This window comes from Dryobates pubescens, chromosome 2 (assembly GCF_014839835.1).
Source record: "Dryobates pubescens isolate bDryPub1 chromosome 2, bDryPub1.pri, whole genome shotgun sequence".
Classification (NCBI taxonomy): Eukaryota; Metazoa; Chordata; class Aves; order Piciformes; family Picidae; genus Dryobates; species Dryobates pubescens.
The window spans coordinates 26,517,435-26,531,990 of NC_071613.1; the positions used below are offsets into that span (position 1 = coordinate 26,517,435).

General features: G+C 42.1%; 3 protein-coding genes across 6 annotated transcripts in view; 1 reads left to right on the forward strand and 2 right to left on the reverse strand.

Annotated features, from left to right (window-relative positions):
- Positions 1-17: 17 nt before the first annotated feature.
- PPIL3 (peptidylprolyl isomerase like 3) lies at positions 18-4,705 on the reverse strand. 2 transcript variants are annotated; one of them, XM_009896487.2, is made up of 6 exons: positions 4,548-4,705; positions 3,377-3,451; positions 2,500-2,593; positions 1,786-1,853; positions 1,211-1,329; positions 18-148 (listed from the first exon to the last, which is right to left on the reverse strand). In XM_009896487.2, exons 1-6 carry the CDS (start codon positions 4,548-4,550, stop codon positions 22-24), a joined length of 486 nt encoding a protein of 161 aa, XP_009894789.1. In that variant the 5' UTR covers positions 4,551-4,705; the 3' UTR covers positions 18-21. The 2 variants fall into 2 exon arrangements, with proteins under 2 accessions (XP_009894789.1, XP_054028628.1); XM_054172653.1 differs by lacking the exon at positions 3,377-3,451 and having other exon boundaries at positions 4,548-4,703.
- Positions 4,706-5,240: 535 nt separating this feature from the next.
- Positions 5,241-10,940, forward strand: NIF3L1 (NGG1 interacting factor 3 like 1). Of its 2 annotated transcripts, none has more exons than XM_054172661.1 (7): positions 5,241-5,650; positions 5,998-6,438; positions 7,118-7,283; positions 7,739-7,862; positions 8,196-8,334; positions 9,602-9,685; positions 10,594-10,940. In XM_054172661.1, exons 2-7 carry the CDS (start codon positions 6,006-6,008, stop codon positions 10,776-10,778), a joined length of 1,131 nt encoding a protein of 376 aa, XP_054028636.1. In that variant the 5' UTR covers positions 5,241-5,650; positions 5,998-6,005; the 3' UTR covers positions 10,779-10,940. The 2 variants fall into 2 exon arrangements, with proteins under 2 accessions (XP_054028636.1, XP_054028642.1); XM_054172667.1 differs by lacking the exon at positions 5,241-5,650 and adding an exon at positions 5,659-5,802.
- Positions 10,941-11,716: 776 nt separating this feature from the next.
- LOC104296657 (hyccin 2) overlaps positions 11,717-14,556 on the reverse strand; it is a 74,243-nt gene continuing 71,403 nt past the window's right edge. Inside the window, exons 25-26 of one of the 2 annotated variants that reach the window (XM_054172716.1) lie at positions 14,127-14,245; positions 11,717-12,792 (exon numbers count right to left, since the gene is read on the reverse strand). In XM_054172716.1, coding sequence (XP_054028691.1) covers positions 12,706-12,792; positions 14,127-14,245 — 206 coding nt within the window. In that variant the 3' untranslated portion in view covers positions 11,717-12,705. The remainder of the gene's footprint in view (positions 12,793-14,126; positions 14,246-14,556) is intronic. The other variant, XM_009896485.2, reaches the window with a different exon arrangement.

Below are 14,556 nucleotides of genomic sequence, written 5' to 3' on the forward strand. Positions count from 1 at the left end.
GCCTTGTAATCCACTCTGTGGCTACAGAGCAAAAGGATTGGCATGAATTGTAATATCTTTAATGCGAACATCATTAAGAGGTCTGTAGGTTTTCTCATTCACAGGCAGCTTCTCCAGCTCATCCAGAGTCTCCAAGCCGTCAATAACTCTGGAAGAAAAGAGGAAGTGCTATGAACCTGCTTCTAACAATGATTTAAATACAACAACTGGGGTATCTCAAATCATGTTACAGTTAAGTATTACAGTACAAGGACTTTGCAAGCAAATGATACAAGTCAGACAAAAATTATATATGGCATATAATTTATTTTAGAAAGAAACAGTAAGCATCCATGACAGAGTCTCATAAAAAGTACAAGTAATTACCACTGACCCGAGAGTATCACATTTTCTACCAACCACAGCTGTATAAAGACCCTGGCTGCACTTCTGGCAGGTAGGCCTGACCAGTCATTGTATAGGTTCATGTAGCAGCAAGATACCTGCCATGTCAAACCTCACTGTGAATTACTGAAATCCTATGGCTGGAAAATCAATTTCCAAATGTGAGATTACAATTTCTAACCTTCTGACTCAAGACAAGATTGCACAGAATCATTAGTAACTGCGTAAATCTAACAGCACAAATATGTTTAGGTTTTCAGATTTCCTGTTCAGGCTGAAGAACTGGCAAAAGAGATTGTTCTCTTGCTTTTTTGTTTAATAACTAGCTCAGGTAAATCTTGGCAGTTTATTCTCTTATAATGGACTTGGCAGAAAACACATTGTGCTGTTTACAGTTCAGTTAGATTCATCAACTCAGAATCTGCGATGCTGGATTGTGGGTCAGATGAGACCACATATGCTTGTTCTGCTGATTCTGCAACTAGGGCAGGGGTGTCTTAAACTGTCACAGAAAATCTGGTAAAAGTCATCTGTCAGAGCCTCTACCCATATCTAAGAAAGATGTCAAAAATCCTACTTTCGATCACACTTGCCTATAAAAAAATAGCAAGTGGTAGAAAACAGTTTTCCACATTTCAACTGAATTCTATACTACTAAAAAAAGGGAGCAGCATTTTGGAGCAACTAAACTCTGGTGCTAGTGCAGGAGCACATAGTTACATATGGAACATACATACAGAAGCTTCTAAATTTGCTCTGCATGTGACCTGAAATATTCAGACCTTTCACACAGTATGATAAGGAGGTATGCAGTTGGATCACTTACTTTCCAAACACGGTGTACTTCATGTCTAGGTGTGGTTGCTTGCCGTAAGTGATGAAGAACTGTGATCCATTGGTATTTGGACCGTTGTTTGCCATTGAAACTACCCCACGGACGCTGTGCTGAGGGGAAAAACCTCAACATGAACACACATCTGTGAAAACAGATCTTTAACCTGTATAATGTGCTCGATGACTTAGCACTCTGCCTCAATACCATTATTAAGAACAAATTTTGATTGTTAATATATTCCATCACGGTTCATAATTAGCTCCTCAAGACTGCTCTTCAAATGAAAATTTACCTCTTCACCTTCAGTGCATGAAAATCACTTTATTACAAATTCTTTCTACTTCTGTTCTCACTGATGAAAACTCTCAAACCTAACTTACCAAGTACAAAAATGTGTGTTGGTGCTTTAATAGTAATTATTTCTATCCCTTTATTGCAGGATTATGCTTTGCTTCACAATTTCAAAAAAAGGTATTTAATACAGTACAACACAATGCTGGTTCTTCTCCAACCTGCAAAGAAAATTCATATGAGAACATAACTACATATTAAGAGCACATAAATACCTTTAGGTATTCACTGAATTCATCTTCAAACTTCTTGCCCCAGATGCTGTTACCTCCCTTTCCAGTGCCTGACAATGAAGCACATGAGATTACTGGATTTTCAGACTGAAAAATCCAGAAATTATGTAGTTAAAACATTTTACAACAGAGACCCTAGATAGCCTGCAAGTAATTTGAGGCAGGGATTGGATTCTCATGTCTTGATACTGAGCAGAGCCATAACTCTTTATAAGGAACACTTAGTAAGTTGCAGAACAAAACACTGACATACCATCCTATTAAATTCAGTATGAGTACAAACAGTCGCACAGTTGAATCAGATTTTCTCCCAAGCAGTTCACACTATCCGAGTCATTTTAGCCAAATGCTTTAGAGGCAGCATAGAACCTTTCAGGCAGAAAACACAAATCACAGTAACAAATGCTACCTGTTAAAGAGCTGGTAAGCCAGCAGGACTATCACATTTAGTGGAAAGAACTAGAAAAAATGAAGTTTGTAGAATGCTTTAATACTGCATGATTATTTAGAACTACAATAACATCTACTCTTCTGTAGGCTCACTACTGAAAACTAATCTCATAAAATCCTCTATCAGCAATACCATAATTCTTCTAAGTTATTTTTACATTATTTACCTTTTGGTTTGAATAGTCATAATTTATTAATATTTTAATGTGCATTTTTCTAGAGAGAGGCCTGGGCAAAAGAATTTACCTAATGGATCCCCTGTCTGAACCATGAAGCCTTTTATATTCCGGTGAAATATGCATCCATTGTAGTAGTTACTAGCACAAAGAGCCAGGAAATTCTAAAGAAATGAAACAAATTATATTAACAAACAGTTGAGAAATAGTATCTTCTTAATGAAAATAATGTAATTGGCAAAACCAAGACTAACCCTTCTGCCTCTGTTTTGCATTGTGGCCATGTGAGTTCCACAGAGTACTTGCAGTTAATATATTCCTTTGACACTGTCACAGATACAAGGATCTTAAATAAAGCTTACAGCACAAGGTTCTTTTACTTGAGGAACAAAAAAAAACCCCTGAAATATGCTCAAAAGTATCCCTTCCATTCAACATTTTTAATTTGTAAATGTAATGTTGCAATCAATAACTTTTATAACTCAGGTCTGTTAATTAAAAAGTAAATTATTTCAATTTAGGCTTGTTTATTGCAGAAAGGAAAACCTGGGGCCTCTGATAAACTGGGAGTGATTCTCAGTCTTTTAAATTAGGATCAAATCTGTGCAAGTGTGAACAAACACAGGGAAATTTGGGAATCCCAGGCCATGTACCATATTTCCTCTTAAGGACAAAGGATACTTCGGGAGGTGCTGGAGACAATTACACTTGGAGAGAAGTGGCCCTTAGCTAAACCTTATCTGGTGAGAAACAAGCAGCAAAGCTTTTAGACAGTTTGACAGAGAGCACAAGTTCCATGAGTATGAAAGTACTGTACCAGCTTAACAAGTTAGCATTCCATTATGTGAAAAGATGAATTGCAAAGGCCACATCATCTCCACTATAGTCTTTGTTATTTCTACTGCACTGCCTCAAGACAGGCAATCCTGCTCCTGTATTTGACTTACTTCACTTGTCTTTGGTGTACGCTCACAGAACAGTTCAATTTTAATATCTCCTACATCAGTATGCAGTGTGACAGCCTAAGCAGGAGGCAGAAAATAAAAATTACTAACAGACTCAGTTTTATTTCCCAGTCCCACCAAGAATATAAAACAACTTCTCCCCAAAGGAAATAACCACAGTTTCAATATTCAGCCATAGGCAAGGCTACTGTCACAAACCTTCCCCTCTTCTAGTGCAATCACCAGAAACCTCTTGGTTTTGTTTAGTTTCATGACAAATCAAGTTTTTCAGGGTAATGCAGAAGCTGTTTCATATTGTTACACTCCAGAGATATATTATCTGTTTATGAGCTAGACCTGTTCAGTCACTTAATTGCAGAGCTGAAGAATCAAGGTTATATCTAGCTCAGATGACAGTGTGGTGCACATATCTCACTGGTTTACAAGAGGAACAACTGCTGTGTGTTACTTGCCTTTTGAGTGATAAGTGTAGTTCTGAATAGCACTGTATATAACCTGCCTTCACAAACAAGCAAATCTAGAAAATTACACTTTTCTTAAGAATTTATAAATAACTGGCATAACATTTCAAACAGCAGCTACTCAGCCACCCAAGCAAATATATCTCTATAGGCCAAATATATCACAGTGCTCCCATGGAAAGGGCTAAACAACTATTGAGAAGCTATACTGGGGATAAGAAAAATAATGAAACCCCTCACAATCTTGATACTAGCATACTGTTCCAGAAACAGGACAGTTGCATGCAATATCCTATACCTATAAAAGACACACACGTCTGTTTTCTGATTTTCTAAACCTTCAAAAGCTTGCCAAGTGTAGAAGGTTACATACACTGAAGTAGAGCTATGGGCTTGCAACTTGAATAATGCTCCTATGGTTAAAGAGGCCAAACTAGATTACCAAATATTAGTCAAAATAGGATCAAAATTCAGGATCTTAGAACTGAAACTTTAAATATATTAAACTGACCTATGTTCTTTTTCACAATATCTAGTTAGAAGGCTGAAATGAAAACCTATTTTTTTCATTACATCCGAATACAATGTGTAATCCTTTGAGAAGCAGTGCAACATCTTAAAGCATATTCCCTTTCCAAGAGATGATCACCTCAGAAAGAATGAAAATATATTAAAAATACTATTGTTCTCACCATGTCTGCTTATCAAAAGGCTTTAGATTTGTATACAGCAATTTCCTGCAAAGAAAACAGATGAAAATTGTTGGCTTTTCCCCACCAACCCGCAATTCTTTTTGGTACTAAAATATTCGCGTTTTTGCAGTGTCATTCAAGTAGCTCCAGATAAATGCATTACTTTTGCTCTACACAACTATGCAGCACATAAAGAATCAGAAAGGAGGGGAACAAAATAGCTTAAAGAAACATATTAGGGGAAAATCCCTACCGTTTCCTCAGACAAAAATTTATACTAGAAATCACATATTTTCCCAAGACTAGTTTCATAAATGATAGCTACTAACAAAAGCCACGTGCGAGTACCTCAATAGAAGTGTGCTCTGGAGCCACCTTCTGACACCTGTGGGTGCAACAGACACCTGCCTGTATCCAAGCAAATGATCAAGCTTTAAGCAATATTTTCAGATAAAACACTAAGGATAATAAAATCGCCGTTGTGTAGAAGCAACAGCTTTACACACTAACTTTTCTATAAACTGTCCTCCCTTGTTGGCACTTAGGCTTGGCAAGGCCTCTGACAGAGGCCAGGGAGCCCACCAGCAGCCAGCTCCAACCCGGCCCGGCGCGGCCCCCTTCACTAGGGGCTCCTTCGGTGGCGGGCCGCCCGGACGAGCAACCGGCACCGCGGACGGCCCGATTAGGGGCCGACCGCGTTCACGACAACCCATGCAGCTCCTACCTGAGCAGCGGCAGCTTGGCGCTGCCGCTCCTTTTCGGGCGCTTTGAGGTACTTCCAGGCAAAACCCACACACACGGCTGCGGGGCGCGGCCCGGCTCCTCCACTGTCCTGCGGCCGCCAGCTCGGTCGTCTTGCGCCCTCCTGGTGCCTTCACCCTTGCCTGGCCTCACGCAGGCCTCGTAGGCACCTGACGAGCCTGGACCCAAACCCGGGGCCAGGCGCCAGGAAGCCGCAACCCGGCTCCCCACACGCGGGCAGGAAGGGGCTGGACAGCCGTCGCCGCAGCCCTCCTCCGGTAAGGCACGGAACGGCGCGGCGGGCGCTGGCGCGGCGGGAGCGGCAGGCCCGATCTCGCGCATACGCTCGGCTCTGGCGTGAGGTGAGTACGAGGCCCCGCGAGCGGCCTAGGCGGAGGCGCTGGCGCGGCCCGGGGCTGCCTGTCTCGGTCCCGCTTTCTCCATCACCTCCCTCCTTGGAGAATGAACACCGAGCGGTTTCCGGTTTGTGAAGGTTGATGAAGTTTTAAGTTCCGTACGTTTCTCGCACCACTGCGCAGGGTTATTTATGGCGTCTAGCCAGGAGAGCTCCAGAGGCAGGCAGTGTACACTCGCTGCCTGCGCCCCCCGCGCTCCCTGCTGCCAGCGGGCCGGTGTTCGCGGCCTGAACACTCTCAGCTGTGCTCTTTTTTCATCCTAGGCTTACTGCTGCCTCTTCTTGCCTCTGCAGGTAGCTGCATGCTGCTGCCCGGCACACAGCTGGTTCGCCGGTCTCTCTGCATACGTGCTCTGGGCTGCGTGCCCTCACGCTCCTTCATGAATCTCAGGGATGTGGTTTCTGCCCTGAATGACTTTGCATCCCTCTCTCTGGCTGAAAGCTGGGACAATGTGGGGTTGCTGGTGGAACCAAGTCCTCCCCACACTGTGAACACCCTTTTCCTTACTAACGATCTCACTGAGGAGGTGATGGAAGAGGCCGTGCAGAAGAAGGCAGACCTTATTCTTTCTTACCACCCTCCTATATTCACACCACTCAAAAGGGTAACGTGGAAGACCTGGAAAGAACGGCTGGTGGTCCGAGCCTTGGAGAACAGAATGGGGATTTACTCTCCACATACTGCATATGATGCCGTACCTCATGGAGTCAATAACTGGCTCACAAAGGGACTTGGTGAGATTCTGTTAGAAACAAACAAGCAAAAGGTTACAAGTGTGTATCAATGTGTGCTATTTTAAGTGGGGACCTTCTCTCATTTTCCTTTCTTTTGAGGAAATCGTTTATTTTATCCTTCTAGTACTTCTGAATACCCTAAACATATTTTAGGGAATTTGTCTTGGCAAGGAATACCAGATATGAACAGTAGAGGACTTTTCCAGATGCATGGCAGAATTATTTGATCTGCTGGTGCAGCATATTTATTTTCTGTCTTGGTTCCAAAGTTTAAACCACTGACTTTGAATCACCACCATTAATTTATAGAATGGAAGATCTCACTGTTTGCAAAGGACTGAAGATATCTGAAATTCTTTCAGATTTTTGTCCTGTGTTGTGGCACATAAATGAAACCTGCTGTCTTTTCCAGCCTGATTTACAAACCAGGAATGGTTTTGGTTTTGTACAGTTCTTAGCATAAAACAGCATTAAGAATGATGAATAATGTCTATACACCAGCTTTGTTGCACTTACAATAGACTGTGCATAATGGCAACAGGTCAAGAAGTCCTCAGTTCCTGACAGAGAAAATGGATCCAGGTGCAAAATTCACATCTTCTTGTTGCTTTTCTTTAGGGTATGTGCTAAATTGGCATTAGGATACTTACTCAGCAGTAATCTTGTACTGTTTTCTTAGGTGCCTGTACTTCCATCCCACTGCGTCCATCAACTGCCCCAAGCCATCCAGCTGAGGGCACTCACCGGGTAGAATTCTGTGCAAACAATACTGAGCATCTGGACACAGTGCTGTCCAAAATCAAAACCATCCAAGAGATCTCCTGTCTTGTTACTCTTCCTGTCAGGTATCTACCTCACCCTCTACTGTTGTATTCTTTCTGCTGTTTGAAGCAGAGTTGCCAGAATTGTATTTTACTCTTGTAATCACTTTGTTGCTCTGCGCATTGCTGCTGTTTTTTTCAGCAACGTATCTAGAAACCGAAGGAATAATCATCCTCTTCCTTATAACTGATGTTACACTAAATGGGTAACAGCACCTCAGTGTAGCATTGCTTATAGTAATATGAGGTGGTAAAAGATAGTATTAACAGGAAGGCTGATGAGGACAGTTGAGTTAAATTCTCACATCTGTTTCTTTCAAAAGATTTGACTAGACTAGGCTAGGTTTATTACAGCATCTTCTTTTTTTCCTTTCTTTGTGGAAGAATTGCCAATGGAATAGAGTAGCTTTGTTTTATATTAATATGATTCTGAAATTTTATCTAGTTCCATAGCAAGGACCAAGCATATCTTTCCTCAGGGTTGAAGGTGAGGAGCAAACACGAGTCAGTTTGAACTGTTCTCAGAAAGCACTGTTGGAGGTGGTGGCGTTATTGTCCCAGGACAACCTTTATCACAAGACTGAGATTCTCTTACTACAAAAGGTAACAAAATCATGTATTAGTTCCACTGAATGTCTTACTTGTGCAAGCTGAGTGCCCCAGACACTGAAATACAAGTCAGTAACATCACAGATTTCCTATGCTACCCCATCAGTGCTCCACTCACATTTTCTAAGACAATGAAAATAGCTGTGTGCCCTGTACTAATTCTTAAATCAGTTCCCATAGCCTGTGTAGCTAGTACGTCACATTCAAGAGCATACACAGGTGGGTTTTGTGAAGTTCAGAAGCATTCCTGAATCGTCTTTGTACAGTATGGAAAGCGATGCAAACTTCTGCAATCAGCTTTCTCACAGTCATTTCACTTTCTTTCAGCCTCTTCTTCCCCATAATGGAATGGGACGTCTGTGCACGCTGAGCGAGCCAGTCTCTTTGTCAGACATAATTGAGCGTGTTAAGAACCACCTAAAATTACCCCATGTCCGCTTAGCCATGGGAGCGGGCAAGACACTAGGTAAGCAGGCCTGCAAGTAAGACTGTCCATTAGAACTAATATTCAAGGGTAAGTGGGAGCATGAGCGTATGTATGCATGAGTATGTGAAGTACTGCTGCCTTAGATAGGTTTTCCCCTGAGTTATGTGAAGCACTGTTAAGAAACAACCTTTTAGAATTTACGTGAGACAATCACATAAAAAGAATCTGATCTGTGTTTTTAACTCAACGTTGTATATTATGCTGGTTATCACTGTGAAGAAGGGACAGCACAAGTTGAATACAAGACATTCTTTTTTGTAATTTGTGTAATGACTAAGATTCTCTTTCCCCTCAGGATGTCAGGCACAAATTCATACCATTTCATTGTAACACTACCTTTGGAGACAATGTTACATTTCCCAGCACCTTAAAATAGTAAGATGCTTTATGGTATCCCTATGAACATGTAATCACCTGTGATTCGGTGAAAGAAAAATAGTGGCAAAGGTGGTGAACTATCTAGCCCAGACAGTGGGTCACTAGCAAAATGTAGAGTAGACATCCACTTATCCCAGTTAGATATCCTAATCTCCAAGGGGTACAGCTATTGTAATTTGTACCAGTTGCACTACAGAAAAATCTCAAACTATTTTGAAGTCTGTCATTATGCCGTGGAGTTGCAGTGGTGTGACCCCACTAAATCAACAATAATTACATGGCAACATACTGCAAAACCTTAACTTGATTTGAAAACTGTGTCACGTGTCCCCTCTCCCTAGGGAATGTAACATATACGGAGAATTACATTTCCTCTCACTATCTTGTATACAATAGCTTGGAATCAGCAATCAGAGCTAACAGCCAGATTTTTAATGGCACAGAGCAGCTCTCAGCTTGCCTCTGAGAGCTAAAAATTAGGAACCAGTATATCTCACAAGTAAAATGCTGCATTGGCAGCAGCATTACTTGAGAAACTAATGATAGTGGAACATGAGTGTCCTGGAAAGAGATACAGGCTATTAAAGGGCTCAGAAACCTGACTAAATAACACCTCACTGGGACAGAACTAGGCAGCATCCACCCTCCACATTGTTGTTTTCTGCAAACTTTCCTACCTCGTGAAGAAAAAAAAAAAATCTCTGCATCTGTTTGGTGCACAGAATTTTCTGTGTTACCAGAGATGTTACAGGTCCATGACATTGACCCTAAAAGCAGGGCATTAGTTACTGTGAACATTAATAGCAATACAGACATGAGCGCTGAACAAAGGGAAAAGAGTTTAACTGTAGCACCTTGTATCCTGCAGAATCACCAGTAAAGAAAGCTGCTCTGTGTGCTGGTTCTGGGAGCAGTATCCTGAAAGGAACAGAAGCAGACCTGTATCTCACAGGTAAAAGATTATATTGCTATATACATATATAAAAGTAGCTAGGAAAAAATCAAAAGGAAATTGTTGATTGGCTGTTGAAACATTTGGCCAGAAAGCATTACCTGTTACAACTGAGAAACGTTATTCTGTCATTATAATAATTAACATTAGAGATAACGTGGAACAGGCTGTACAGCAGAGTGAAGGTTATATGAATTAAAACGTTGCTTGTATATGCATTATTTCAACACACAACCAGTGCTGATGGCAGTCAATTGCAAACTTCAGTGTTTCTCCTATGGCATGATACAAGGTATATTCTCCGTTCCCTACAGAATTTCCTAATGGAAAATGGAATATAATGTAGTCTACTGAATCTTCCACAGGAACCCTTGTGGTGTATGTGACCAAAGGGACACTTAGTCCATTATCTTTTTTTTCCAGCAGTGGGACACCTACTTCCCTACAGCTTGCTGGAATGTGTGCAGGCTGCCTTGCATTCTGTAGTACTTAACTTGAGCAAGTTCTATGGCAAGGCATGTCCCACCTCCCCCTTACATACAGCCCTGCAGAACTGACCCTCAAACAACTTCTTTGCCAGGCTTCCCATTTGCTCTACTCCATCACAGCAACCAGACAGTCCACTTCCAAAACAATCTGTGCACCCTTACTCCCTGCCCAAAGTGGCAGAATCTACCACTATTCAAAGAGGGCTTGTCACAGCTGTCATTGGGGGATGTATCCCCTTCAAAGGACACTAGGGGTGTTTTATATTCTTGCACTGAGCAGATGGTGTCACACTCCCTCTCAGGGTCTGTATCCCCTTACAACTTCCCAGCTTCTAGCTATGATTCTGCATACAAGGCAAAGAGCTGGTTACCTAAACTGTACTGTTAGTGACCTAGATGGCATTTCTCTTAAAATGGCAGGAGAGATGTCCCACCATGACATTCTGGATGCAGTTGCCAATGGGATAAGTGTTATCCTGTGTGAGCACAGTAACACAGAGCGAGGCTTCTTGTCAGAGCTGCGTGACATGCTAGCTATCCACCTATTGAACAAAGTCAACATAATTGTGTCTGAGAAAGACAGAGATCCCCTCCAGGTGGCATAAGAGAAAAAAAAAACCAGGAGAAAATTCAGTCAAGAGTTTCAATTATGTCAACTGCAAGCTTAATGAAGATGTTGTGAACTGATTCAGAACAAAAGGATGGCATTCTGTATTCCCGTGAAATTGTGATGTATTTTGTCTTCTGTCAGATAAATAAATGCTTGTTTTGGGCTACAGAAGGCTGATTTCCTGAATTACTGGGCTGCACTTGAATGAATTTACTCTTATTAGATATTTGATAACCATGATACTCAAGGATTGGTTTAAGTAAAATATAACCCCCTGACATCTCCAGTTTTAAGCTTACACAGCAATTCTACCCTGTTGCAGTTATGGTGAATCATGTCAGTATAGGTCACTGATATTTTAGCTAATAAATCTCCTGATAACAGTAAATGACAGTAGCCTAAATAGTGATAGGTACATGCATTTTGCAAAGTTTTGGAATGCAGACTATAAAATGCAGATTGCTGCAAGGGCCACCAAAAGAGACCATTATTGGAAAATGTTCTGGAGGAAGTTGAAGAGAACTGCTGGCATGTGCCAGTTTTCCTCATCAGACTGTCCAGCAAAGCTAATGAGGTTCTATATTTGAAGAATTAATTTGTCACTGGGGTAACTAGGTACCCTGTGTTTGCAATACAAACAAATTCAGGCTAGAAACCTGTCTGTTGCTCCTCTCACAGACCAGATAACAATATTCCATGAGATGTTACGGTTCTCTTCAAGTTATACACTGGTATTAAAAGGCAGGCAAACTGCTTTTACTAAGTAGTTTGAAATCTTCTGCACACTGCATGAGTATCTGCAGAGATATTTCACATAATAATGAAAATGAGGCTTTCACACAACTGCCAGAAAGATCTCCATCTTCCTATAACATAAAAAGATTTTATGGAAGACAAGCTAATGAAAATTATTAAAGTACTTTATTTGATTGATTTGAACATTGAACTGTATGTAACACAGGTACCAAACATTAGACATAAAGAGTCCCTGCAGTCTGGTTGGCAGACTGCACTTGTTGGAACTCCCACATACCTGAGAACAAAAGTGACGAAAAGCTGTCAAACTTCAGCAGTCTCCCAACCTCTAAGGACTTTTAAAAAAGGGAGAGCTTATAAATGGCGTTTAAGGCCTCCAGGATCGGTGGACACTCCTGATGTAAAAAATACATATATACAATCAAGCTTTTAAAAAATAAACAAAAAACTTTACAGCCTCTTCATATTCCTGGATTGCAACTTCAAAAGCTGATGGAAAAAAGGATGGATTCTCTCACCCTCAGAACAGGCACAGCTTGAATCCACCACAATTCTGTTTATCTAAATCTTTTTATAAAGGGATTCAGGTTTGGGACAAGTCCTTCAGTTCTGTTGCCAGAAACTACCCACAGCATCCCAGACCCACCAGTATTCTCCTTATGCAGTCAAGGCAGGTCTCTTAGCATTACAAATCTTGACTTCTTCATACACTGGAAGCTAGTCTTGTCCTACTGGTAAAGGAGTACTGCAAAGCACTCAGTTGAGATAAAAGTTGCACCTCTAGGTACAAACTAAAGCTGTGACCATCTAGTGATTTGCATTTCTCAACTGCTCCAACCAAACCCTCCTGTCTGCTGTGGCAGAGAGCAGAAGGCACAGTCTTACCAAGCTCATTTTTATGGCTGTAAGGCTGGCTGCATAGATATGAAGAAGGCTTCATCTGAGCTGAGAGACAAAACAGACAAATCTACAGAGCAGGAGATGCCTTACTCACAGAAGTCATCATTCCAAACTACCTAAAGTAGCTGAACAAGCAGCATTGTTCATTACAATTACTACATTTCAGTAAGTGGTCCAGCAGCCTTGGGAAGAGATATCCAAGTACAGGCCCCTCTCCATCAGCCCTTGAGAGCAATTGTTATAGATGCTTTGAGAACAGAGAGACGTTACACAGCTTCATCCTCTTTCTCTAAGAAGTCAGTCAAGGTACCGTCATCTACAGGAATTAATAAGTATTCCACACCATCAGCTCCCTGTGAACAGACAGGTACACAGAGTCTGTTAGCACCAAGGCACAGTGCAGTGCAAGCCACCAGACAGCACTGATACGCACAGTCTGTGTGAACGCTGGCCAGCAGTCATAGGGATGATGTTGATAAAAACCAGGAATAAGTTTCACTAGAGCAACACTGGTAAGGGACAAACACTGAGCAAAGTCCATAGATGAGAAATCTTCTGCTAGGCCATGCCAGTCTGACGCTAGGCAGCTCCTCAATGCTCTATTTCATAGAATCACAGAATGGTTTGGGTTGGAAGGGACCTTAGAGATCATCTAGTTCCAATCCCCATGGGCAGGGACACCTTCCACTAGACTAGGTTGTTCAAAGCCTCTTCCAATTTGGCCTTGAACACCTCCAGGGAGGGTGCATCCATAACCTCCCTGGGCAACCTGTTCCAGTGTCTCACCACCCTTACTGTAAAGAATTTCTAATACCCAGTCTAAATCTACCCTCCTCCATCTTAAATCCATTCCCTCTTATCCTATTACAACCTTGTAAAAAGTCCCTCCCCAGCCTTCTTGTAAGCCCCTTCCAGGTACTGGTCTCCCTGCAGTTTTCTTGTCTCCAGGCTGAACAACCCCAACTCTCTCAGCCTGTCCCCAGAGGAGAGATGCTCCAGCTTTCTGACCATCTTCATAACCCTCCTCTGGACCCAATCCAGCAGCCTGATGTCCTTGTGTTGGAGGCACCAGAAATGGATGCAGTACTTCAGGTGAGCAGAGTAGAGGGAGAATCACCTCTCTAATCCTGCTGGGCACACTTCTTTTGATACAGCCCAGGACGTGGTTTGCCTGCTGGGCTGCAAGCACACGCTGCCATCTCATGTTGTGTTTTGTATCAACCAACACCCCCAAGTCCTTCTCCTTAAGACTGCTCTGAAGTCATTCCTCACCCATCCTATATGTGTGCTTGAGATTGCACCAACCCAGGTGTAGGACCATGCACTTGGCCTTGGTGAGCTTCATAAGCCCTCCTCTCCAGGCTGTCCAAGTCCCTCTGGATGGCATCCCTACCCTCCAGCATGTCAACCAGACCACACATCCATATCTAGCTCTGCTATACTGCCTCATTGTTAGGACTAGCCCATATTCTTCCCCCATGCAAATACAGGTAACTACTGGAAGCAGACTGGAAGGCTCCAGAGTTCACTACTTCTCAAGGTCTTCAGGAAGAGGAGACCTATAGGTTACTGAATAACCAAAGCACACTGCATTTTTACAAACCCCTGTTCTTGTGAAGAGTCCTGGTGAATGGGAGGCATGGAGAGCTGCATCAATACCCAGAATTATTTTCTTCCCCCAACTCACCCGCTTGGTCCGGATGAGCTTGTGGTCCCTGAATTCTGTCAGCTGTGCCCTGAGTGTCAAGTCACTGTTCACAAGGAAAGCCTCTCGACACTGCTGGTAGAAGTCTTGGAAAGACAGCCCTGAAGACAGAAAAAAACAAGAATAAGAATTTCACAGACTCTTCCAGGTCTAACACCACAGATTACCTCCACCTAAAAATCTTGCTTTGACTCAGACTGCAGTGACTATAGTAGTATCATCACTTCTTTCAAGTATACAGCCAAGCTAATATTTCAGTTAATTAATGGAAATCACCTAAATTAATGTTCCTGTCACCCTGTTTGTCTAAAGCTATTTTAATAGCACTTTAAATGCACTTCCCAATGTGATTAATCTCCCTTAATTTTAGACTGCTCTACCTCACTTCCAACTTTCTTTACTGTTATCATGT